Raw genomic sequence first — 25,038 nt, forward strand, 5'->3', positions numbered from 1 at the left:
TGCTGAGGGCTCTCTCAGCCTCTGGTGTGCACCAGGCAGCTGCTGAGGGCTCTCTCAGCCTCTGGTGTGCACCAGGGCAGCTGCTGAGGGCTCTCCCAGCCTCTGGTGTGCACCAGGCAGCTGCTGAGGGCTCTCTCAGCCTCTGGTGTGCACCAGGCAGCTGTTGAGGGCTCTCTGAGCCTCTGGTGTGCACCAGGCAGCTGCTGAGGGCTCTCCCAGCCTCTGGTGTGCACCAGGCAGCTGCTGAGGGCTCTCTCAGCCTCTGGTGTGCACCAGGCAGCTGCTGAGGGCTCTCTCAGCCTCTGGTGTGCACCAGGCAGCTGCTGAGGGCTCTCCCAGCCTCTGGTGTGCACCAGGCAGCTGCTGAGGGCTCTCTCAGCCTCTGGTGTGCACCAGGCAGCTGCTGAGGGCTCTCTGAGCCTCTGGTGTGCACCAGGCAGCTCCTGAGGGCTCTCCCAGCCTCTGGTGTGCACCAGGCAGCTGCTGAGGGCTCTCTCAGCCTCTGGTGTGCACCAGGCAGCTGCTGAGGGCTCTCCCAGCCTCTGGTGTGCACCAGGCAGCTCCTGAGGGCTCTCCCAGCCTCTGGTGTGCACCAGGCAGCTGCTGAGGGCTCTCTCAGCCTCTGGTGTGCACCAGGCAGCTGCTGAGGGCTCCCCAGCCCTCCTCTCCTCTCCCTCTTGGGTTGTGTTTTGCTCATCTCTTGTCTCCTCCCCTTGCTCCCTGCCCCCCCCCAGCTGGGGGCTGAGTTTTGGAGCCCAGGGCTACATCCTGATGGCCAGGAACCAGCACAACCACTGCGGCATCGCCAGCTACGCCTCCTACCCCCTGCCCTAGGGAGCAGCTCCGGCCCCAGGGGGGATCTGCTGCCCCAGAGAGAACCTCCTGCCCCAGAGAGGATCTTCTGCTCCAGAGAGAACCTCCTGCCCCAGAGAGGATCTCCTGCCCCAGAGAGGATCTCCTGCTCCAGAGAGAACCTCCTGCCCCAGAGAGGATCTCCTGCCCCAGAAAGGATCTCCTGCCCCAGAGAGAACCTCCTGCCCCAGAGAGGATCTCCTGCCCCAGAAAGGATCTCCTGCCCCAGAGAGAACCTCCTGCCCCAGAGAGAGCCTCCTGCCCCAGAGAGGATCTCCTGCTCCAGAGAGGATCTCCTGCCCCAGAGAGGATCTCCTGCCCCAGAGAGGATCTCCTGCTCCAGAGAGGATCTCCTGCCCCAGAGAGGATCTCCTACTCCAGGGGGGATCTGCTGCCCCAGGGGGGATCTCCTGCCCCAGAGAGGATCTCCTGCTCCAGAGAGGATCTCCTGCCCCAGAGAGGATCTCCTGCTCCAGAGAGAACCTCCTGCCCCAGAGAGGATCTCCTGCCCCAGAGAGGATCTCCTGCTCCAGAGAGAACCTCCTACCCCAGAGAGGATCTCCTGCCCCAGAGAGAACCTCCTGCCCCAGAGAGGATCTCCTGCCCCAGAGAGGATCTCCTACCCCAGAGAGGATCTCCTGCCCCAGAGTGGATCTCCTGCCCCAGAGAGGATCTCCTGCTCCAGAGAGAACCTCCTGCTCCAGAGAGGATCTCCTGCCCCAGAGAGGATCTCCTGCTCCAGAGAGGATCTCCTGCCCCAGAGAGAACCTCCTGCTCCAGAGAGGATCTCCTGCCCCAGAGAGGATCTCCTGCCCCAGAGAGGATCTCCTGCTCCAGAGGAGAGGATCTCCTGCTCCAGAGAGAACCTCCTGTCCCAGAGAGGATCTCCTGTCCCAGAGAGGATCTCCTACCCCAGAGAGAACCTCCTGCCCCAGAGAGGATCTCCTGCCCCAGAGAGGATCTCCTGCTCCAGAGGAGAGGATCTCCTGCTCCAGAGTGGATCTCCTGCTCCAGAGAGGATCTCCTGCTCCAGAGAGAACCTCCTGTCCCAGAGAGGATCTCCTGTCCCAGAGAGGATCTCCTACCCCAGAGAGGATCTCCTGCCCCAGAGTGGATCTCCTACCCCAGAGAGGATCTCCTGCTCCAGAGAGAACCTCCTGCTCCAGAGAGGATCTCCTGCCCCAGAGAGGATCTCCTGCTCCAGAGAGGATCTCCTGCCCCAGAGAGAACCTCCTGCTCCAGAGAGGATCTCCTGCCCCAGAGAGGATCTCCTGCCCCAGAGAGGATCTCCTGCTCCAGAGGAGAGGATCTCCTGCTCCAGAGAGAACCTCCTGTCCCAGAGAGGATCTCCTGTCCCAGAGAGGATCTCCTACCCCAGAGAGAACCTCCTGCCCCAGAGAGGATCTCCTGCCCCAGAGAGGATCTCCTGCTCCAGAGGAGAGGATCTCCTGCTCCAGAGTGGATCTCCTGCTCCAGAGAGGATCTCCTGCTCCAGAGAGAACCTCCTGTCCCAGAGAGGATCTCCTGTCCCAGAGAGGATCTCCTACCCCAGAGAGGATCTCCTGCCCCAGAGAGGATCTCCTGCTCCAGAGAGAACCTCCTGTCCCAGAGAGGATCTCCTGTCCCAGAGAGGATCTCCTACCCCAGAGAGGATCTCCTGCCCCAGAGAGGATCTCCTGCTCCAGAGAGAACCTCCTGCCCCAGAGAGGATCTCCTACCCCAGAGAGGATCTCCTGCCCCAGAGAGAACCTCCTACCCCAGAGAGGATCTCCTGCCCCAGAGAGAACCTCCTGCCCCAGAGAGGATCTCCTGCTCCAGAGTGGATCTCCTGCCCCAGAGAGAACCTCCTACCCCAGAGAGGATCTCCTGCCCCAGAGAGAACCTCCTGCCCCAGAGAGGATCTCCTACCCCAGAGAGGATCTCCTGCCCCAGAGAGAACCTCCTGCCCCAGAGAGGATCTCCTGCCCCAGAGAGGATCTCCTACCCCAGAGAGGATCTCCTGCCCCAGAGAGAACCTCCTGTCCCAGAGAGGATCTCCTGCCCCAGAGAGGATCTCCTGCTCCAGAGAGGATCTCCTGCCCCAGAGAGAACCTCCTGCCCCAGAGAGGATCTCCTGCTCCAGAGAGAACCTCCTGCCCCAGAGAGGATCTCCTGCCCCAGAGAGGATCTCCTGCTCCAGAGGAGAGGATCTCCTGCTCCAGAGTGGATCTCCTGCTCCAGAGAGGATCTCCTGCCCCAGAGAGGATCTCCTGCTCCAGAGAGGATCTCCTGCCCCAGAGAGAACCTCCTGCCCCAGAGAGGATCTCCTGCTCCAGAGAGAACCTCCTGCCCCAGAGAGGATCTCCTGCCCCAGAGAGGATCTCCTGCTCCAGAGGAGAGGATCTCCTGCTCCAGAGTGGATCTCCTGCTCCAGAGAGGATCTCCTGCTCCAGAGGAGAGGATCTCCTGCTCCAGAGTGGATCTCCTGCTCCAGACAGGATCTCCTGCCCCAGAGAGAACCTCCTGCCCCAGAGAGGATCTCCTGCTCCAGGGAGGATCTCCTGTCCCAGAAAGGATCTCCTGCCCCAGAGAGAACCTTCTGCTCCAGGGAGGATCTCCTGCCCCAGAGAGCATCTCGTGCCCCAGAGAGGATCTCCTGCCCCAGAGAGGATCTTCTGCCCCAGAGAGGATCTCCTGCTCCAGACAGAACTTCCTGCCCCAGGGGGGATCTCCTGCCCCAGAGAGGATCTCCTGCCCCAGAGAGAATCTCCTGCCCCAGAGAGGATCTCCTGCCCCAGAGAGGATCTGCTGCCCCAGAGAGGATCTCCTGCCCCAGAGAGGATCTGCTGCTCCAGGGACAACTTCCTGCTCCAGAGGAGAGGATCTCCTTATCCAGAGAGGATCTCCTGCCCCAGAGAGGATCTCCTGCCCCAAAGTGGATCTCCTGCCCCAGAGAGGATCTCCTGCCCCAGAGAGGATCTCCTGCTCCAGGGACAACTTCCTCCTCCAGAGGAGAGGATCTCCTGCCCCAGACAGAACTTCCTCCTCCAGGGAGGATCTCCTGCCCCAGAGAGGATCTCCTGCCCCAGAGGGGATCTCCTGCTGCAGAGAGGATCTCCTGATCCAGGGAGGATCTCCTGCTGCAGAGAGGGAGGACTCCATTACCCGAGCTGTGGACTGCTGTTGGGGGGAAGGAGGAGGAGGAGGAGGACGAGGAGGAGGAGGAGGAAGAGGAAGAGGAGGAGGAAGAGGAAGAGGAGGAGGAGGAGGAAGAGGAGGAGGAGGAGGAGGAGGAAGAGGAGGAGGAGGATGGAAATGGCAGCTTTGGGAAATAAAAGCTCTCTTCACCCCCAGATCAGCTCCTGGGTGGTCCAGAGGGGGTCTGGGAGGGGCTTGAGGAGCTCTTGGGGGTCCTGGAGAGCCTCAGGGGGCCTTGGGTGGTCCTGAGGGGGTCTGGGAGGGTCCTGAGGAGCTCTTGGGGGTCCTGAAGAGCTTCAGGTTCTACCTGGGTGGTCCAGAGGGAGTCTGGGAGGGTCCTGAGGAGCTCTTGGGGGTCCTGAAGATCTTGAGGCTGTGCTTGGGTGGTCCAGAGGGGGTCTGGGAGAGTCCTGAGGAGCTCTTGGGGGTCCTGAAGAGCTTCAGGTTCTACCTGGGTGGTCCAGAGGGGGTCTGGGAGGGTCCTGAGGAGCTCTTGGGGGTCCTGGAGAGCCTCAGGGGGGGCTTGGGTGGGTGGGAGCAGCCTCTGCTGAGCAGCAGCTGGGCGGGCGCTGGGCTGGCAGCGCCACCCTGCGGGGGGGAGGAGGAACTGCAGGAGGCTTCAGCTGCCAGGGGAGAAGGGGCCCAGGAGCCTGGGCAGGGATGGCTCCAGCACCCCTGGGCAGGGATGGCTCCAGCACCCCTGGGCAGGGATGGCTCCAGCACCCCTGGGCAGGGATGGCTCCAGCACCCCTGGGCAGCTTGAAGCTCTGACCCCTACCCCCCCCAGGGCTTGAAGCTCTGCCCCCTACCCACACCAGGGCCTGAAGCTCTGCCCCCCACCCTCACCAGGGCTTGAAGCCCTGACCCCATACTCCCCCCAGGGCTTGGAGCTCTGACCCCTACCCCCCCAGGGCTTGGAGCTCTGCCCCCTACCCTCACCAGGGCTTGAACTCTGCCCCCTACCCACACCTGGGCTTGAAGCCCTGACCCCATACTCCCCCCAGGGCTTGGAACTCTGCCCCCTACCCTCACCAGGGCTTCAAGCCCTGACCCCTACCCACACCAGGGCTTGGAGCTCTGACCCCTACCCACACCAGGGCTTGAACCCCTGACCCCTACCCTCTCCAGGGCTTGAACCCCTGACCCCTACCCTCTCCAGGGCTTGAAGCTCTGACCCCTACCCTCCCCAAGGGCTTGAAGCTCTGCCCCCTACCCTCACCAGGGCTTGAAGCTCTGCCCCCTACCCCCCCCAGGGCTTGGAGCTCTGACCCCTACCCTCACCAGGGCTTGGAGCTCTGACCCCTACCCCCCCCCAGGGCTTGAAGCTCTGACCCCTACCCCTCCCAGGGCTTGAAGCTCTGCCCCCTACCCTCACCAGGGCTTGAACCCCTGACCCCTACCCTCACCAGGGCTTGAACCCCTGCCCCCCCCCACACCATCACTTGAAGCTCTCAGCCTCCCCTCACCATCACCTGAGGCTCTGACCTCCCTCACCACCCCCCCCTGGAGGCCCTCCCCCTCCTCCTGCTGCCCCTCCCCAGGCCTTGGCCCTGCTCTGGCTCCTTGCCCCCCCCTGGGCTGCCCAGCTCCTCGTGGCTCCCCTCGTGATGGCCTCCTCCCAGGGCACACAGAAGCTCTTTCTCTGAGCCCTTTCCTGCCCTCCCCCCCAGCTCCTGGAGCAAGGAAGGGCTTGGAGGAGATCCCCTCCAGGGCTCCCCCTCCCAACCCCAGCCCCTGCTGGCCTTGGGGCATCTGGTGCCCAGCTGGTGCCCAGCTGGTGCCCACCTCCCCTTTGGGGGGAGGGGGAAGGAGCTGTGCCCAGCGCTGGTGGCACCTCCTGGGCATGGCTGCTTTGCTGGCTGGGGGCAGGGAGAGGTCCTCTGAGGTGTCTCAGGCAGCTCCTGCTGTGCCAGCCTGGGTTGGCTCTGCTGGGGCTTGGCCCCTGGGGAAGGCTCTGACAGACAGCAACCAGCAGAGGACAGGCAGGGAGGGAGGGAGGGAGGGAAAGGGTTGGGCTGGAGGAGAGCTTGGAGGCCAGGGAGGCCAACCATGAAGCCAGCACTGCCCCAGGGCACCACCACCTCCCCTGCCCCCAGCCTCTCTTCCCACCAGGGAGCAGCTTCCCCCCCAGCAGGACCTGATGAGAGCTTCAGGTGAGGCTGCCCTGGGCTGCCCTGGGCTGCCTCCTCTTCCTCCTCCTCCTCCTTCTCCCTGGCTCTCCTCCTCCCTGGCTCCCCTCCTCCCTGGATCTCCTTCTCCCTGGATCTCCTTCTCCTCCCTGCCTCTCCTCCTCCCTGCCTCTCCTCCTCCCTGCCTCTCCTCCACCCTGGCTCCCCTTCTCCCTGGCTCCCCTCCTCCCTAGATCTCCTTCTCCCTGGATCTCCTTCTCCCTGGATCTCCTTCTCCTCCCTGGGTCCCTTCCTCCCTGCCTCTCCTCCTCCCTGCCTCTCCTCCACCCTGGCTCCCCTCCTCCCTGGCTCTCCTCCTCCCTGGCTCTCCTTCTCCCTGGATCTCCTTCTCCCTGCCTCCCCTTCTCCCTGGCTCCCCTTCTCCCTGGCTCCCCTCCTCCCTGGATCTCCTTCTCCCTGGATCTCCTTCTCCCTGGATCTTCTTCTCCTCCCTGGGTCCCTTCCTCCCTGTCTCTCCTCCTCCCTGGCTCCCCTTCTCCCTGGCTCTTCTCCTCCCTGGCTCTCCTTCCTGGCTCTCTTCCACCCTGGATCTCCTCCTTGGCTCTCATCCTCCCTGGATCTCCTCCTCCCTGCCTCTCCTCCTCCCTGCCTCTCCTCCTCCCTGGCTCTCATCCTCCCTGGCTCTCATCCTCCCTGGCTCTCCTTCTCCCTGGATCTCCTCCTCCTCCTTGGGTCCCTTCCTCCTTGCCTCTCCTTCTCCATGTCTCCCCTCCTCCCTGCCTCTCCTCCTCCCTGCCTCTCCTCCCTGCCTCTCCTCCCTGGCTCTCTTCCACCCTGGCTCTCCTTCTCCCTGTCTCCCCTCCTCCCTGGCTCCCCTCCTCCCTGGATCTCTTCCTCCCTGGATCTCTTCCTCCCTGGGTCCCTTCCTCCCTGCCTCTCCTCCTCCCTGCCTCTCCTCCTCCCTGCCTCTCCTCCTCCCTGCCTCTCCTCCTTCCTGCCTCTCCTCTTCTCCTGTCCCTTGTTCCCCTCAGCCTCCTCTTCTCCACCCTCAACACCTCCAGGTCCCTCCAGGTCTTCCTCAGGAGCTCTCCAGCCCCTTCCCCACCTTTGTTGCCCTTCTGGAGCCAGTGGGGGGTTGAGCTCTTGTGCCAAGGACCAAGGCACAGGAGCAGAGGAGATGACCTCAGGCTGCCCCCAGGGGAGGTTCAGCTTGGCCCTGAGGAGCAGTTTGTGCCCTGCAGGAGTGCTCAGGGCCTGGCCCAGGCTGCCCAGGGGCAGGGTGGTGGAGTCTCCATCCCTGGAGGTGCTCCAGAGCCCTGTGGCCATGGCCCTGGGGCCAGGCTCTGGGTGCCCAGGGGTGGCCCTTGGGCTGCTGCTGCTGGCACTCAATGCCCTCAAAGCTCTTCCCCAGCCAAAGCCAACCCTGAGGTGGCTCCAGCCAGGCTCCTGGGGGCACCATCCAGCCCTCCCTGGCCATGCTTGGGAGCCAGCTCAGCACCACCCAAGAATTTCATGTTGGTGGCTCAGGACACTGAGCTTTTGTTCCCACCACAAAGCTGCCAGGCTGGGATTCCTCAACCCCCTCCCTCCCAAGCTCCCCAGCTGCAGCCTGCCAGGGCCACAGCCTGCAGGGCTGGGGACATGGAGCCTGCTGGGGGCTCCTGGGGGACCCAGCACCTCCTGAAGCTCTCCTGAGGGACCCAGCACCTCCTGAAGCTCCCCTGGAAGGATCCAGGATCTCCTGAAGCCCTCCTGGAAGGAGCCAGGAGCTGTGGTGAGGGTCACAGCCAGCAGGGCTGGGGACATGGAGCCTGCTGGAGGCTCCTGAGGGACCCAGCACCTCCTGAAGCTCTCCTGAGGGACCCAGCACCTCCTGAAGCTCTTCTGGAAGGATCCAGGAGCTCCTGAAGCCCTCCTGGAAGGAGCCAGGAGCTGTGGTGAGTGTCAGAGCCAGCAGGGTTGGGGACACGGAGCCTGCTGGAGGCTCCTGAGGGATCCAGCACCTCCTGAAGCTCTCCTGGAAGGGTCCAGGATCTCTTGAAGCTCTCCTGGAAGGAGCCAGGAGCTGTGGTGAGGGTCACAGCCAGCAGGGTTGGGGACATGGAGCCTGCTGGAGGCTCCTGAGGGATCCAGCACCTCCTGAAGCTCCCCTGGAAGGGTCCAGCACCTCCTGAAGGCTTCAGCAGCTCCTGAAGCTCCCCTGAAAGGATCCAGGAGCTCCTGAAGCTCTCCTGGAAGGATTCAGGATCTCCTGAAGCCCTCCTGGAAGGATCCAGGAGCTGTGGTGAGGGTCACAACCACTTGGGGTGGGGACATGGTGGCTGCTGGAGGCTCCTGAGGGATCCAGCACCTCCTGAAGCTCTCCTGGAAGGATCCAGCACCTCCTGAACCTCCCCTGGAAGGATCCAGCAGTTCCTGAAGCTCTCCTGGAAGGGTCCAGGAGCTCCTGAAGCTCTCCTGGAAGGGTCCAGGAACTCCTGAAGCTCTCCTGGAAGGAGCCAGCACCTTCTGAAGCTCTTCTGGAAGGATCCAGCACCTCCTGAAGCTCTCCTGGAAGGGTCCAGGAGCTCCTGAAGCTCTCCTGGAAGGATCCAGCAGCTCCTGAAGCTCTCCTGGAAGGATCCAGGAGCTGTGGTGAGTGTCAGAGCCAGCAGGGCTGGGGACATGGAGCCTGATGGAGGCTCCTGAGGGACCCAGCAGCTCCTGAAGCTCCCCTGGAAGGGTCCAGGAGCTCCTGAAGCTCCCCTGGAAGGATCCAGGAGCTGTGGTGAGGGTCACAACCACTTGGGGTGGGGACATGGAGCCTGCAGGAGGCTCCTGAGGGATCCAGCACCTCCTGAAGCTCCCCTGGAAGGAGCCAGAACCTTCTGAAGCTCTCCTGGAAGGATCCAGCACCTCCTGAAGCTCCCCTGGAAGGAGCCAGAACCTTCTGAAGCTCTCCTGGAAGGATCCAGCACCTCCTGAAGCTCCCCTGGAAGGATCCAGCACCTCCTGAAGCTCTCCTGAGGGACCCAGCACCTCCTGAAGCTCTTCTGGAAGGATCCAGGAGCTGTGGTGAGTGTCAGAGCCAGCAGGGTTGGGGACATGAAGCCAGCAGGATGCTCCTGAAGAGCTCCTGAAGTTCCCCTGGAAGGATCCAGCACCTCCTGAAGCCCTCCCAGAAGGATCCAGGAGCTGTGGTGAGGGTCACAGCCAGCAGGGCTGGGGACACGGAGCCTGCTGGAGGCTCCTGAGGGATCCAGCAGCTTCTGAAGCTCTCCTGGAAGGGTCCAGGAGCTGTGGTGAGTGTCAGAGCCAGCAGGGTCGGGGACATGGAGCCTGCTGGATGCTCCTGAGGGATCCAGGAGCTCCTGAAGCTCTCCTGAGGGATCCAGGAGCTCTAATGAGGGTCACAGCCAGCAGGGTTGGGGACATGGAGCCTGCTGGATGCTCCTGAAGGATCCAGGAGCTCCTGAAGGTCTCCTTAGGGATCCATGAGCTCTTTATGCTGTCTGGGGACATCTCCAGGTCGTGGTCTGCCAGCCTGGCATCTCCCTGGCGCCACCAGCCCGGGCATGGCTTCGGGTGCCACTGCTGCCTGCTGGTCGAGCTGGAGGTGCCAGGCAGCCCCGGGGGGGTGTGGAGCCGGGAGGAGATCCCAGGAGATGCTTGGGAATGGTTCTTGGGGTCGGCATTTGGCTACGGTGGACTCTCTCCCTGCCTCCTCCTTCCTCCCTCCTCCTCTTTCCTCCTCCCCCCTCCCCAAGCCCACTCCGGGAGCTGGGAGCTGTCCCTTCCCTGTTCCCCATCCCAGCTCCAACCCTTCCCGGGATGCCCAAACCCCGCGGGGCAGAGCGGTGCCAGCTCCAGTCCCGGGTGCTCTGGGTGGGCACTCTGGAGGTGCCAGGCTGCCCCGGGGGGGTGTGGAGCCGGGAGGAGATCCCAGGAGATGCTTGGGAATGGTCCTTGGGGTCGGGATTTGGCTATAGTGGAGTCCCTCCCTGCCTCCTCCTTCCTCCCTCCCTCCCTCCACCTTCCTCCCTCTCTCCTCCTTCCTTCCTCCTCCTCCCTACTCCGTGCCCCCCAAAGCCCACTCCGGGAGCTGGGACCTGTCCCTTCCCCGCTCCCCATCCCAGCTCCAACCCTTCCCGGGGTGCCCAAACCCCGCGGGGCTTTGCCCTCCCCCTGCCACTTCCCCTCCCGCGGGGCAGAGCGGTGCCAGCTCCAGTCCCGGGCGCCCTGGATGGGCACTCTGGAGGTGCCAGGCAGCCCCGGGGGGGTGTGGAGCGGGGAGGAGATCCCAGAAGATGCTTGGGAATGATCCTTGGGGTCGGGATTTGGCGACCCCAGGTCCTCGCTGAGCTCCGGCGGAGTCCCTCCCTGCCCCTTCCTCTTCCCTCCTCCCTCCCTCCTCCTCCTTCTTCTTCCTCCCCCCCTCCCCAAGCCCACTCCGGGAGCTGGGAGCTGTCCCTTCCCTGCTTCCCCATCCCAGCTCCAACCCTTCCCGGGGTGCCCAAACCCCGCGGGGCAGAGCGATGCCAGCTCCAGTCCCGGGCGCCCTGGGTGGGCACTCTGGAGGTGCCAGGCAGCCCCGGGGGGGTGTGGAGCCGGGAGGAGATCCCAGGAGATGCTTGGGAATGGTTCTTGGGGTCGGGATTTGGCTACCCCAGGTCCTCGCTGAGCTCCGGCGGAGTCCCTCCCTGCCTCCTCCTTCCTCCCTCTCTCCCTCCCTCCTCCTTCTCCCTGCTCCCTCCCCCTCCTCCCTGATCCCACCCCTCCAAGCCCACCCCGGGAGCTGGGAGCTGTCCCTTCCCTGCTTCCCCATCCCAGCTCCAACCCTCCCCGCGATGCCCAAACCCCGCGGGGCTTTGCCCTCCCCCCTGCCACTTCTCCTCCCGCGGGGCAGAGCGGTGCCAGCTCCAGTCCCGGGCGCTCTGGGTGGGCACTCTGGAGGTGCCAGGCAGCCCCGGGGGGAGTGTGGAGCCGGGAGGAGATCCCAGGAGATGCTTGGGAATGGTCCTTGGGGTCGGGATTTGGCGATCCCAGGTCCTCGCTGAGCTCCGGCGGAGTCAGTCCCTGCCTCCTCCTTCCTCCCTCCCTGCCTCCTCCTTCCTCCCTCCCTGCCTCCTCCTTCCTCCCTCTCTCCCTCCCTCCTCCTCCTCCCTGCTCCCTCCCCTCCAAGCCCACTCCGGGAGCTGGGAGCTGTCCCTTCCCTGTTCCCCATCCCAGCTCCAACCCTTCCCGGGGTGCCCAAACCCCGCGGGGCAGAGCGGTGCCAGCTCCAGTCCCGAGCGCTCTGGGTGGGCACTCCGGAGGTGCCAGGCGGCCCCGGGGTGGGGTGTGGAGCCGGGGGGAGATCCCAGGAGATGCTTGGGAATGATCCTTGGGGTCGGGATTTGGCTATAGTGGACTCCCTCCCTGCCTCCTCCTTCCTCCCTCCCTCCCTCCTCCTTCCTCCCTCTCTCCCTCCCTCCTCCTCCTCCCTGCTCCCACCCCTCCAAGCCCACCCTGGGAGCTGGGAGCTGTCCCTTCCCCCGCTCCCCATCCCAGCTCCAACCCTTCCCGGGGTGCCCAAACCCCGCGGGGCTTTGCCCTCCCCCTGCCACTTCTCCTCCCGCGGGGCAGAGCGGTGCCAGCTCCAGTCCCGGGCGCCCTGGATGGGCACTCTGGAGGTGCCAGGCAGCCCCGGGGGGGTGTGGAGCGGGGAGGAGATCCCAGAAGATGCTTGGGAATGATCCTTGGGGTCGGGATTTGGCGACCCCAGGTCCTCGCTGAGCTCCGGCGAAGTCAGTCCCTGCCTCCTCCTTCCTCCCTCTCTCCTCCTTCCTTCCTCCTCCTCCCTACTCCGTGCCCCCCAAAGCCCACCCCGGGAGCTGGGAGCTGTCCCTTCCCTGCTTCCCCATCCCAGCTCCAACCCTCCCCGCGATGCCCAAACCCCGCGGGGCTCTGCCCTCCCCCTGCCACTTCTCCTCCCGCTGGGCAGGGCAGGGCAGAGCGGTGCCAGCTCCAGTCCTGGGCACTCTGGGTAGGCGTCGCCTCCCTCCTGGCACCGCTCTGCCCTGCTCCGACTCTGCACAAAGGTCCTCGGTGCCACCTTGTTTGTGCCACCCCCCACCCCCGAGGGCTTCCTCCTCTCCCTATAGGAACATTGGGAAGGAGAGGAGCGGTGCCAAGGGGGCTGGCACGGGGCTGGCACGGCGCTGGGTGCCCTGCGAGCGCCCAAAGGACTTTCCCTTTCTTTCCCTCTCCGTGCAGCAGGTGCCCGGGGGCCGGGGTTGGCACAGGCGGTGCCCAGGCAGTGGGAGCTCTGCCAGCTCCTCTCCAGGGCCCTGCTGGCTGCGTTGGCACTGAAGGCAGCAGGATGTTGGGCACCCGCGGCTGCCCCTGGCACGGCAGCCGCCTGCCAGCCCCTGGCTCCCTGCTGCTCTCTCCCGGGAAATGAAACCCCCCCAGGAGCTGCGCCTGGTGCTGGCGGCCGAGGTGGGTGCCCCCCGCGGGCGTTGGCACCGGGGAGGGGGTGCTGGAGGGGGGGTGGCTGGCGGGGGAGGGGCAGGGTGGCACTGCCAGAGCCTGAGGCAGCTCCTTAGCGCAGCTGGAGGGTGCCCAGCTCTGTGCCCACAGCTTGTAGGTGCCCAGCTCTGTGCCCTGAGCTTGTGGGTGCCCAGCTCTGTGCCCTCGGCTTGTGGGTGCCCAGCTCTGTGCCCTGAACTTGTAGGTGCCCAGCTCTGTGCCCACGGCTTGTGGGTGCCCAGCTCTGTGCCCTGAGCTTGTGGGTGCCCAGCTCTGTGCCCACGGCTTGTGGGTGCCCAGCTCTGTGCCCTGAGCTTGTGGGTGCCCAGCTCTGTGCCCTCGGCTTGTGGGTGCCCAGCTCTGTGCCCTGAACTTGTAGGTGCCCAGCTCTGTGCCCACGGCTTGTGGGTGCCCAGCTCTGTGCCCTGAGCTTGTGGGTGCCCAGCTCTGTGCCCTCGGCTTGTGGGTGCCCAGCTCTGTGCCCTGAGCTTGTGGGTGCCCAGCTCTGTGCCCTCGGCTTGTGGGTGCCCAGCTCTGTGCCCTGAAATTGTAGGTGCCCAGCTCTGTGCCCTCAGCTTGTGGGTGCCCAGCTTTATGCCCTCAGCTTGTGGGTGCCCAGCTCTGTGCCCTGAGCTTGTGGGTGCCCAGCTCTGTACCCTGAACTTGTGGGTGCCCAGCTCTGTGCCCTGAACTTGTAGGTGCCCAGCTCTGTGCCCTCAGCTTGTGGGTGCCCAGCTTTATGCCCTCAGCTTGTGGGTGCCCAGCTCTGTGCCCTGAGCTTGTGGGTGCCCAGCTCTGTACCCTGAACTTGTTGGTGCCAAGCTCTGTGCCCTGAACTTGTAGGTGCCCAGCTCTGTGCCCTCAGCTTGTGGGTGCCCAGCTCTGTGCCCTCGGCTTGTGGGTGCCCAGCTCTGTGCCCTCAGCTTGTGGGTGCCCAGCTCTGTGTCCTGAACTTGTGAGTGCCCAGCACGGTGCCCTCAGCTTGTGGGTGCCCATCTCTGTGTCCTGAACTTGTGGGTGCCCAGCTCTGTGCCCTCAGCTTGTGAGTGCCCAGCTCTGTGCCCTCAGCTTGTGGGTGCCCAGCTCTGTGATCTCTGCTTGTGGGTGCCCAGCTCTGTGCCCTCAGCTTGTGGGTGCCCAGCTCTGTGCCCTCAACTTTTGGGTGCCCAGCTCTGTGCTCTCTGCTTGTGAGTGCCCAGCTCTGTGCCCTGAGCTTGTGGGTGCCCAGCTCTGTGCCCTGAACTTGTGGGTGCCCAGTTCTGTGCCCTCAGCTTGTGGGTGCCCAGCTCTGTGTCCTCAGCTTATGGGCGCCCAGCTCTGTGCCCTGAACTTGTGAGTGCCCAGCTCTGTGCCCTCAGCTTTTGGGTGCCCAGCTCTGTGCCTTCAGCTTGTGGGTACCCAGCTCTGCAGCCTGAACTTGTGGGTGCCCAGCTCTGTGTCCTGAACTTGTAGGTGCCCAGCTCTGTGATCTCTGCTTGTAGGTGCCCAGCTCTGTGCCCTGAGCTTGTGGGTGCCCAGCTCTGAGCCCTCAGCTTGTGGGTGCCCAGCTCTGTGCTCTCTGCTTGTGGGTGCCCAGCTCTGTGCCCTGAACTTGTGGGTGCCCAGCTCTGTGCTCTCTGCTTGTGGGTGCCCATCTCTGTGCCCTCAGCTTGTGGGTGCCCAGCTCTGTGCTCTCTGCTTGTGGGTGCCCAGCTCTGTGCCCTCAGCTTGTGGGTGCCCAGCTCTGTGCCCTGAACTTGTGGGTGCCCAGCTCTGTGCCCTCAGCTTATGGGTGCCCAGCTCTGTGCCCTCAGCTTGTGGGTGCTCAGCTCTGCAGCCTGAACTTGTGGGTGCCCAGCTCTGTGCCCTCAGCTTGTGAGTGCCCAGCTCTGTGCCCTCAGCTTGTAGGTGCCCAGCTCTGTGCCCTGAACTTGTGGGTGCCCAGCTCTGTGCCCTCAGCTTGTAGGTGCCCAGCTCTGTGCCCTCAGCTTGTGAGTGCCCAGCTCTGTGCCCTGAGCTTGTAGGTGCCCAGCTCTGTGCCCTGAAATTGTGGGTGCCCAGCTCTGCAGCCTGAACTTGTGGGTGCCCAGCTCTGTGCCCACATCAGCTGCTTGTGCCAGGCTGGCAGAGTGCCACTGCGCTGTGCCAAGGGGAAGGAAAGAAGGAAACTGAGGCAGGGAGTCCTCGCCCTGGGGTTGCCCCGGGGCTGCCCAGTCCCTGCCCTTTGCCAGCCGGGTGCCAGGGTGCCCACACCTGCCGGTGCCAACCGCGGGCAGGAGGCTGGGGAAGGGGCAGCCGAGACCCTCCCCAGGGGGAGGGACCCTGGGGCTCTCTTCTTGGCCCCTGAAAGCCGCGGGAGCGGGCAGCGGGGTGGGAGGTGCCAAGGGGCACCCAGTGCCCAGCGCAGCGGTGGGCAGCAGAGGAGGGGACCTGGGGGGGGAGGGGGGTCTGGGGGGCGGGGGTCTGTGTCCGTCTGTCCGCGGAGCCTCCGGGGGCCAAAGGGTTAACAGGGAAGAGGAGCTGGGAGCGCGGAGAGCTTCCTGGTTGGGTGGGAAAGGGGCTGGGAGGGATAGGGAGGAGGAAGAGGAGGAGGAGGAGGAGGAGGAAGAGGAGGAGGAGGAGGAGGAGGAAGAGGAGGAGGAGGAGGAGGAGGAGGAGGAGGAGGAGGAGGAGGAGGAGGAGGAGGAGGAGGAGGAGGAGGAGGAGGAGGAGCTGGGCGCGGGGCTGGTACCCGCAGCGCGACGCTGCCAGGAGTGGGCACCCACAGCGCCCACGGACACCCACCCCCCCCCAGCACCCACCCCCCCGAACACCCCCAGCACCCACGGAGCTCACCCACAGCACCCACGGACACACACACAGCACCCACGGATATACACCCCGCCCCCAGCACCCACCCCCCTGAACACCACCAGCACCCACAGATCCCACCCCCAGCACCCACGGACACACCCCCAGCACCCACGGACACACACACAGCACCCACGGACACCCCCCCCCCAGCACCCACCCCCCTGAACACCCCCAGCACCCACGGAGCTCACCCACAGCACCCACGGACACACCCCCAGCACCCACGGAGCCCACCCACAGCACCCACGGACACACACACAGCACCCACGGACACACCCACCCTCCCCCAGCACCCACCCCCCCCCCGAACACCCCCAGCACCCACGGAGCCCACCCACAGCACCCATGGGCACACCCCCAGCACCCACGGAGCCCACCCACAGCACCCACGGACACACCCCCAGCACCCACGGAGCCCACTCGAGGCACCCACGGACACACCCCGCCCCCAGCACCCAGCACCCCCCCCCCCGAACACCCCCAGCACCCACGGAGCCCACCCTGGGGGGGCACAGGATGGGGGTGGGGTCAACCCATGCCAGCTGGGGGGGCACTGGGGATGGAGCACGGGGATTGAGGGGGGTCAGGATGGATGTCTGGGACCAGGGTGGATCACTGGGATCGGAGGGGATCAGGGTGGATCACTGGGATTGAGGGTGATCCGGGTGGATCACCGGGATCAGGGTGGATCACTGGGGTGGGAGTGGTGGTGTGGGGGGGGTGTGGTGGTGGTGGTGTCAGGGTGGATCACTGGGATCGAAGGGGACCAGGGTGGATCTCTGGGATTGAGGGGAATCAGGTTGGATCACTGGGATTTAGGGGCCCAGGATAGATCACTGGGACCAGGGTGGATCACTGGGGTTGAGGGTGATCCAGGTGGATCACTGGGATCAAAGGGGATCAGGGTGGCTCACTGAGATTGAGGGGGATCAGGATGGATCACTGGGATTTAGGGGCCCAGGGTAGATCTCTGGGATTGAGGGGAATCAGGTTGGATCACTGGGATTTAGGGGCCCAGGATAGATCACTGGGACCAGGGTGAATCGCTGGGATTGAGTGGGTCAGTGTGGATCACTGGGATCAGGGTAGATCACCGGGACCAGGGCGGATCACCGGGACTGAGGAGGTCAGGATGGATCACTGGGATTGAGGGGGTCAGGGTGGCTCACTGGGGCCAGGGAGGATCACTGGGATAGAGGGGGATCAGGGTGGATCACTGGGATCAGGGCGGATGACTGGGGTGGGTGGGTGTGCACGCGCGCATGCGCGTCCAGGTGGATCACTGGGATCAGGGTAGATCACTGGGATCGAAGGGGACCAGGGTGGATCGCTGGGATTGAGGAGGTCAGGATGGATCACTGGGATTGAGGGGGTCAGGGTGGATCACTGGGATCAGGATGGATCACTGGGGTGGGGGGGTGGGGGTGTGTGTCTGGGTGGATCACTGGGATCAGGGAGGGTCACTGGGATTGAGGGGGTCAGGGTGGATCGGGGTGGTGGTGGTTAGGGTTAGGGAGAATCCTTTGGGTATTCCCTAAGCATCCTCTGAGAATCTTTTAAGGATCCCCTGAGAATCCTTTGAGGATCCCCTGAGCATCCTCTGGGTATCCCCTGAAGATCTTCTGAGAAGCCTTTGAGGATCCTCTGTGGATCCTTTGAGTATGCCCTGAGGATCCTTTGAGTATCCTCTGAGGATCTTCTGAGAATCTTTTAAGGATCCCCTGAGGATCCTCTGGGGATCCCCTGAAGATATCCTGAGAATCCTTTTGAGGATCCTCTGAGAATCTTTTGAGTATCCCCTGAGGATCCTCTGGGTATCCTCTGAACAGCCCCTGAGGATCCTCTGAGGATCCCCTGAGGATCCTTTGAGCATCCCCTGAGGATCCTCTGGGGATCCCTTAAGCATCCTCTGAGGATCCTCTGGGAATCCTTTAAGGATCCCCTGAGGATCCTCTGGGTAACCTCTGAGCATCCTGTGGGCATCTTAAGAGGATCTCCTGAGGACCCTTTGGGCATCCCCTGAGGATCCTCTGAGAATCCTTTAAGGATGCCCTGAGGATCCTCTGGGGATCTCCTGATCATCCTGTGGGCATCTTTAGAGGATCATCTGAGGATCCTTTGAGCATCCCCTGAGGATCCTTTGAGCATCCCCTGAGGATCCTCTGAGAATCCTTTAAGGATGCCCTGAGGATCCTCTGGGGATCTCCTGATCATCCTGTGGACATCTTCAGAGGATCCTCTGAGAACCCTTTGAGCATCCCCTGAGGATCCTTTGAGCATCCTCTGAGAATCCTTTAAGGATCCCCTGAGGATCCTCTGGGGATCCCCTGAGCATCCTGTGGGCATCTTCAGAGGACCCTCTGAGGATCCTCTGAGGATCCTTTGAGCATCCCCTGAGGATCCTCTCCCCCCAGGCCCCCTGCTGCAGGGGGGGGAGCAGCACCTTAGGGAGGTGGCAATTCAGAGGGGGGGAGGGGATCCTAGCTGGGGGCAGAAGGATTTTGGAGGGGGAGGGGATGGGGGGGAGGGGCGACCCCCCCCCCTCCAGACCACTCCCCCCTCCCCCCAGCCCCAGCAGCGAGTTGCTGCCCTGGGCCCGGCCGAATTCCTGGGCACTTAATGAGTAACGAGCCCGGGGCCGAGCTTGGCCTCCCGGGGGAGGTCCTCTCCCTCCCTGCCAACCCCTGCCCCCCCCCCCCCCCCCGGGCCCTGTTTGCTCAAGGGGGGGATGGAGGGGGGGGGAGGAGGAGGAGGAGGAGGGGAGAGGGGGCGCCCAGGAACGCTCCTGACGGGGTCTGGGGGTCCCCACACAGCCCATGGGGCTCAGCGAGGTCAGTGCTGGGCACGGGGGAGGTAGGGTTTGGAGGGAGGGGGGGCAAACAGTGCCAGCTGGGGGGCATTAGGGCAGACTGGGGCAGGGTAGGGGGTCCGGGGAGGGTCCGGGGGGGCCAAGCCCCCTCCTGACAGGGTCTGGGGGTCCCCACACAGCCCATGGGGCTCAGCAAGGTCAGTGCTGGGCACGGGGGGGGGGGCAGGGTTTGGGGGGGTTGGGGGCAAACAGTGCCAGGTGGGGGGCATTAGGGCAGACTGGGGCAGGATAGGGGGTCCGAGAGGGTCCGGGGGGGGGCAGACCCCTCCTGACAGGGTCTGGGGGGTCCCCACACAGCCCATGGGGCTCAGCGAGGTCAGTGCTGGGCACGGGGTGGGGGGCAGGGTTTGGGAGGGTTGGGGGCAAACAGTGCCAGGTGGGGGGCACAGGATGGGGGTGGGGGCGAAAGGTGCCAGCTGGGGGGCGTTAGGGCAGCCTGGGACAGTGGGGGGGGGTCCAGGGGGGTTCGGGGGGGCCAAGACCCCTCCTGACAGGGTCTGGGGGTCCCCATGCAGCCCATGGGGCTCAGCGAGGTCAGTGCTGGGCACGGGGGGGTTGGGGGCAAACGGTGCCAGCTGCGGGGGGGGCACTGGAGCAGCCTGGGAGGGGGTGCCAGGGGCTGCAGGGTTGATTTGGGGAGGGGGGCAGGGAGGGGGGGGGGCTGGGCTGCTGCTGCTCCAGGATCCCATTCCTGGTTTCCTCCCCCCCCCAAAGCCCCCAACCCCCGACCCCTCCCGACCCCCCCCCCCCCCTCCAGCTCCTTGCCCAGGAGGCTCTCAGCGTTGCCAGCTCCGGGCTGGGGAGCTCTGGGGATTGCTTCTGTGGGCACCGAGTGCCAAGGGGGAGGGGAGGGGGCGCGGGGGGGAGGGGGCACAGGAGTGGCAGCAGGTGAGGGACCCTTGGCTGTTTGGTTAGGGCACTCAGTGGGCACAGGATGGGCACAGGATGGGCATAGGATGGGCACGGGATGGGCACGGGATGGGCATAGGATGGGCACAGAATTGCCACAGGATAGGTACTGGATGGGCAAATGATGGGTACTGGATGGGCACAGGATGGCCATAGGATGGGCTCAGGATGGGCACAGGATGGGCACAGAATGGGCATAGGGTGGGCATAGAATGGGCACAGGGTGGGCACAGAATGGGCATGGGGTGGGCACAGGATGGGCACAGGATTGGCTCAGGATGGGCATAGGATGGGCACAGGATGAGCACAGGATGGGCATAGGATGGACACAGAATGGGCACAGGATGGGCATAGGGTGGGCATAGGATGAGCACAGGATGGGCACAGGATGGGCACAGGATGGGCACAGGATGGGCATAGGGTGGGCATAGGATGAGCACAGGATGGGCACAGGATGGGCTCAGGATGAGCACAGAATGGGCACAGGATGGGCATAGGGTGGGCATAGGATGAGCACAGGATGGGCACAGGATGGGCTCAGGATGAGCACAGAATGGGCACAGGATGGGCATAGGGTGGGCATAGGATGAGCACAAGATGGGCATAGGATGGGCACAGAATGGGTAGAGAATGGGGATAGGATTGGCACAGGATGGCCATAGGATGGCCACAGGGTGGCCATAGGATGGGCACAAAATGAGCACAGCATGGCCATAGAATGGACACAGGATGGGCACAGAATGGGCACAGGATGGGCACAGGGTAGACACAGGATGGGCACAGGCTGGGCAAAGAATGGACACAGGATGGGCACAGGATGGGGATAGGATTGGCACAGGATGGGCACAGGGTGGCCATAGGATGGGCACAAAATGGGCACAGCATGGCCATAGAATGGGCATAGGATGGACACAGGATGGGCACAGAATGGGCACAGGATGGGTACAAGATGGGCCCAGGATGGGCTCAGGATGGGGATAGGATGGGTACTGGATGAGTACAGGATGTGCTCAGGATGGGCACAGAATGGGCTCAGGATGGGGATAGAATGGGCATAGGATGGGCACAGGATGGGCATAGGATGGCCACAAAATGGGCACAGCATGGCCATAGAATGGGCACAGGATGGACACATGATGGGCACAGGATGGGCATAGGATGAGAACAGGATGGGCACAGAATGGGCACAGGATGGGTACAAGATGGGCACAGGATGGGCTCAGGATGGGCATAGGATGGGCACAGGGTGGGCACAGGATGGTCATAGGATGGGCTCAAGATGGGCACAGGATGGGCATAGGGTGGGCATAGGATGAGCACAGTATGGGCACACGGTGGGCATAGGATGGGCACAGAATGGCCATAGGATGGGCACAGGATGGGCATAGGATGGCCATAGAATGGGCACAGGATCGGCTCAGGATGGGTTCAGAATGGGCACAGGGTGGGGATAGGATGGGCTCAGGATGGGCACAGAATGGGTACAGGATGGGCACAGGGTGGGCACAGGATGGGAGGTCTGCAGCGCTCATGGTGAGACCCTTCCCCACTCCCCCCCTCCCATTTCATGCCCAGCGCCACCGCCGGCCTTGGCGACCCCCGCCCCGACCCCTCCCCTTCTGCTGCCCGCAGCCTCCGGCATGGAGCGCTCGGAGCTCTTCCTGGGGCCCTGCGAAGGTGCCCTCGGGGGGGTGCCAGGGCAGAAGCGTCGCTGCCAGTCGGTGCTGGAAGCCCGCAGCGCCCAGCCTGGCTGGGAGGAGGAGGAGGAAGAGGAAGAGGAGGAAGAGGAGGATGAAGATGGCCTGAGAGCGGTGCCCTTGCGCCGCTCCTGCGCCCTCCGCTTCTCCGTCCGCTCCCGGGACCCTTCCCGCCGGCACAGCTGGGAGCCGGGCAGGGAGCTCCGGGGGCTTCCCCCTTACAACCAGCTCAGGTAGTGGGGACCTGCTCCGCGCCCCCCACCCCCCACCCCCCGCAGCTCTTCCCCTGCCCCCCTTGTCCCCCCCTGCCCCTGCTCTGCCGTTCCCAGTTTGGGGGGAGGGTCCCAGTTTGCTGGTGGTGATTCCAGTTTGGTGCTGGGGTCCCAGTTTGATGGTGGGGGGGGTCCCAGTTTGGTGGGGAGGGTCCCAGTTTGATGGTGGGGTCCCAGTTTGATGGGGAGGGTCCCAATTTGATGGTGGGGGTCCCAGTTTGATGGTGGGGGTCCCAGTTTGGTGGTGGGGGTCCCAGTTTGATGGGGGGGGGTCCCAGTTTGGTGGTGGGGGTCCCAATTTGATGGTGGGGGTCCCAGTTTGGTGGTGGGGATCCCAGTTTGCTGGTGGGGGTCCCAGTTTTGTGGGGAGGGTCCCAATTTGATGGTGGGGGTCCCAGTTTGGTGGGGAGGGTCCCAATTTGATGGTGGGGGTCCCGGTTTGATGGTGGGGGGTCCCAGTTTGGTGGTGGGGGTCCCAGTTTGATGGGGGGGGTCCCAGTTTGGTGGTGGGGGTCCCAATTTGATGGTGGGGGTCCCAGTTTGGTGGTGGGGATCCCAGTTTGCTGGTGGGGGTCCCAGTTTTGTGGGGAGGGTCCCAATTTGATGGTGGGAGTCCCAGTTTGCTGGTGGGGGTCCCAGTTTGATGGTGGGGGGTCCCAGTTTGATGGTGGGAGTCCCAGTTTGGTGAGGGGCCTCCCAATTTGATGGTGGGGATCCTAGTTTGGTGTTGGGGTCCCAGTTTGGTGCTGGAGTCCCAGTTTGGGGGGGAGGGTCCCAGTTTGGTGTGGGGGTCTCAGTTTCTTGCTGGGGTCCCAGTTTGCTGGTGGGGGTCCCAGTTTGCTGGGGAGGGTCCCAGTTTGGTGGTGGGGGTCCCAGTTTGATGGGGAGGGTCCCAGTTTGATGGTGGGAGTCCCAGTTTGGTGAAGGGGCTCCCAGTTTGGTGGTGGGGATCCCAGTTTGGTGCTGGGGTCCTAGTTTGATGGTGCTGGGGTCCCAGTTTGGTGGTAGGGGTCCCAGTTTGATGCTGGGGGTCCCAGTTTGATGGGGAGGGTCCCAGTTTGGTGAGGAGGGTCCCAGTTCGGTGCTGGGGTCCCAGTTTCGGGGTGTCCCAGTTTCAGGGTGTCCCAGTTTGGTGGTGGGGGTCCCAGTTTGATGGGGGGGGGTCCCAGTTTGGTGGTGGGGGTCCCAGTTTGGTGGTGGGGGTCCCAGCTTGGTGGGGAGGGTCCCAATTTGCTGGTGGGGGTCCCAGTGTGGTGGTGAGGGTCCCAATTTGCTGGTGGGGGTCCCAGTTTGGTGGCTCCCCCCCAGCTCGGGGTCTCCCTTTCCCCTTCCCCCGCCCCAGCGTGAGCCCCGAGGGCTTTGCCTGCAGCGCGGAGCAGCTGCACGGAGCGGGGGGGCAGCAGCAGGACCCCCGGCAGGACCCCCGGCAGCACCTCCGGCTCCACCCCAGCCAGGGGCTGCACTCTCTGCTCTCCCAGGAGGAGGAGGAGGAGGAGGAGGCTGATGCACAGAGGGCTCAGGTAGCAGCTTCCTCTTCTTCCTCTTCCTCCCAAGGGTGCCCAAGCCCCCAGCGCCCGGCAGCTGCTGGCATGGACCCAGGGACTGAGCTTGGAGGAGGGCAGGGGGCCCTGGGGGGAGGGATCAGGATGGGACCCCAGGGACACCTCCCCCTGTGTGGCTTTGCCATGGTCCTGGGTGGCTTTGCCCTCTCCCTGGGTGGGTTTGCCATGGTCCTGAGTGGGTTTGTCCTCCCCCTGGGTGGGTTTGTCCTCCCCCTGGATGGGTTTGCCCTGGCCCTGGGTGGCTTTGCCATGGTCCTGAGTGGGTTTGCCCTCCCCCTGGATGGGTTTGCCATGGTCCTGGGTGGGTTTGTCCTCCCCCTGGATGGGTTTGCCCTGGCCCTGGGTGGGTTTGCCATGGTCCTGGGTGGGTTTGTCCTCCCCCTGAGTGGGTTTTCCCTCCCCCTGGGAGGGTTTGCCCTCCCCCTGGGTGGGTTTGCCTTGGTCCTGGGTGGGTTTGCCCTCCCCCTGGGTGGCTTTGCCATGGTCCTGGGCGGCTTTGCCCTCCCCCTGGGTGGGTTTGCCCTACCCCTGGGTGGCTTTGCCCTCCCCCTGGGTGGGTTTGCCATGGTCCTGGGTGGGTTTGCCCTCTCTCTGGGTGGGTTTGCCATGGTCCTGGGTGGGTCTTCCCTCCCCCTGGATGGGTTTGCCCACTCCCTGGGTGGGTTTGCCATGGTCCTGGGTGGGTTTGCCCTGCCCCTGGGTGGGTTTGCCATGGTCCTGGGTGGGTTTGCCCTCTCTCTGGGTGGGTTTGCCATGGTCCTGGGTGGGTTTGTCCTCCCCCTGGATGGGTTTGCCCTGGTCTTGGGTGGCTTTGCCATGGTCCTGGGTGGGTTTGCCCTCCCCGTGGGTGGCTTTGCCATGGTCCTGGGTGGGTTTGCCCTCCCCGTGGGTGGCTTTGCCATGGTCCTGGGTGGCTTTGCCCTCCCCGTGGGTGGCTTTGCCATGGTCCTGGGTGGGTTTGCCCTCCCCGTGGGTGGCTTTGCCATAGTCCTGGGTGGGTTTGCCCTCCCCCTGAGTGGGTTTGCCATAGTCCTGGGTGGGTTTGCCCTCCCCCTGAGTGGGTTTGCCATAGTCCTGGGTGGGTTTGCCCTCCCCCTGGGTGGGTTTGCCATGGCCCTGGGTGGGTTTGCCATGGTCCTGGGTGGGTTTTCCCTCCCCCTGGATGGGTTTGCCCACTCCCTGGGTGGGTTTGCCCTCCCCCTGGGTGGGTTTGCCCTCCCCGTGGGTGGGTTTGCCCTCCCCCTGGGTGGCTTTGCCATGGCCCTGGGTGGCTTTGCCCTCCCCCTGGGTGGGTTTGCCCTCCCCCTGGGTGGGTTTGCCATGGCCCTGGGTGGCTTTGCCCTCCCCCTGGGTGGGTTTGCCATGGTCCTGGGTGGGTTTGCCATAGTCCTGGGTGGGTTTGCCCTCCCCCTGGGTGGGCTTGCCATGGCCCTGGGTGGGTTTGCCATGGTCCTGGGTGGGTTTTCCCTCCCCCTGGATGGGTTTGCCATGGTCCTGGGTGGGTTTGCCATGGTCCTGGGTGGGTTTGCCCTCCCCCTGAGTGGGTTTGCCATGGCCCTGGGTGGATTTGCCCTCCCCCTGGGTGGGTTTGCTATGGTCCTGGGTGGCTTTGCCATCACCTTGGACCTGCTGGGCACTGCCAAAGGGCAGGGAGAGGCTGGCAGGGGGCAGGAGCAGGTGGCCCTGGTGCCAACCCTTATCACCCCTGGCAGGAGGATGCCCAGAGGCTGCCCATGCCCCGTGCCAGGCAGCGCCCTGCTGGCTGCACCCTCTCCAAGTCAGCCTCACTCAGCGTCATCAGCACCTCCCCTGACAGCCAGGGTGAGTAGCAGCCCCCCCGGGTGCCCCCCACCAAGGGTCAGACCCAGGTTGGTGCCCCCCGAGTGTCCCCCCCCCTAGAATCAGACCCAGGGTGATGCCCAGGTTGGTGCCCCCCTAGGGTCAGACCCAGAGTGATGCCCCCCAAGTGTCCCCCCCCCAGGCTCACACCCAGGTTGATGCCCCCCAAGTGTGTCCCCCCCCAAAGGTTCACACCAGGGTGATGCCCCCCAGATGCCCCCCCCAGGGCCAGACCCAGGTTGATGCCCCCCAGGTGCCCCCAAGGGTCACAACCAGGTTCATGTCCCCATGTGTGTTCCCCCCCCCCCCAGGGTGATGCTCCCCAAGTGTCCCCCTAGGGTCAGACCCAGAGTGATGTCCCCCATGTCCCCCCCCAGGCTCACACCCAGGTTGATGCCCCCCAGGTGTCCC

At 64.4% G+C, this 25,038-nt stretch overlaps 1 protein-coding gene across 1 annotated transcript; it reads left to right on the top strand.

Moving 5' to 3' along the window:
• Positions 1 to 12,194: 12,194 nt before the first annotated feature.
• Positions 12,195 to 24,609, top strand: LOC137461482 (chromogranin-A-like; the record flags this gene model as incomplete). The annotated part of the gene is made up of 5 exons (XM_068171201.1): positions 12,195 to 12,217; positions 12,393 to 12,617; positions 20,833 to 21,187; positions 22,569 to 22,746; positions 24,501 to 24,609. Coding segments are annotated over exons 3-5 (577 nt in total), but the record flags the coding sequence as incomplete, so codon positions are not given.
• Positions 24,610 to 25,038: the final 429 nt, after the last annotated feature.

The sequence above is a fragment of the Melanerpes formicivorus genome, unplaced genomic scaffold (assembly GCF_026170545.1).
Source record: "Melanerpes formicivorus ecotype bairdi unplaced genomic scaffold, bMelFor1.0.p_v2 SCAF_2353, whole genome shotgun sequence".
Lineage (NCBI taxonomy): Eukaryota > Metazoa > Chordata > Aves > Piciformes > Picidae > Melanerpes > Melanerpes formicivorus.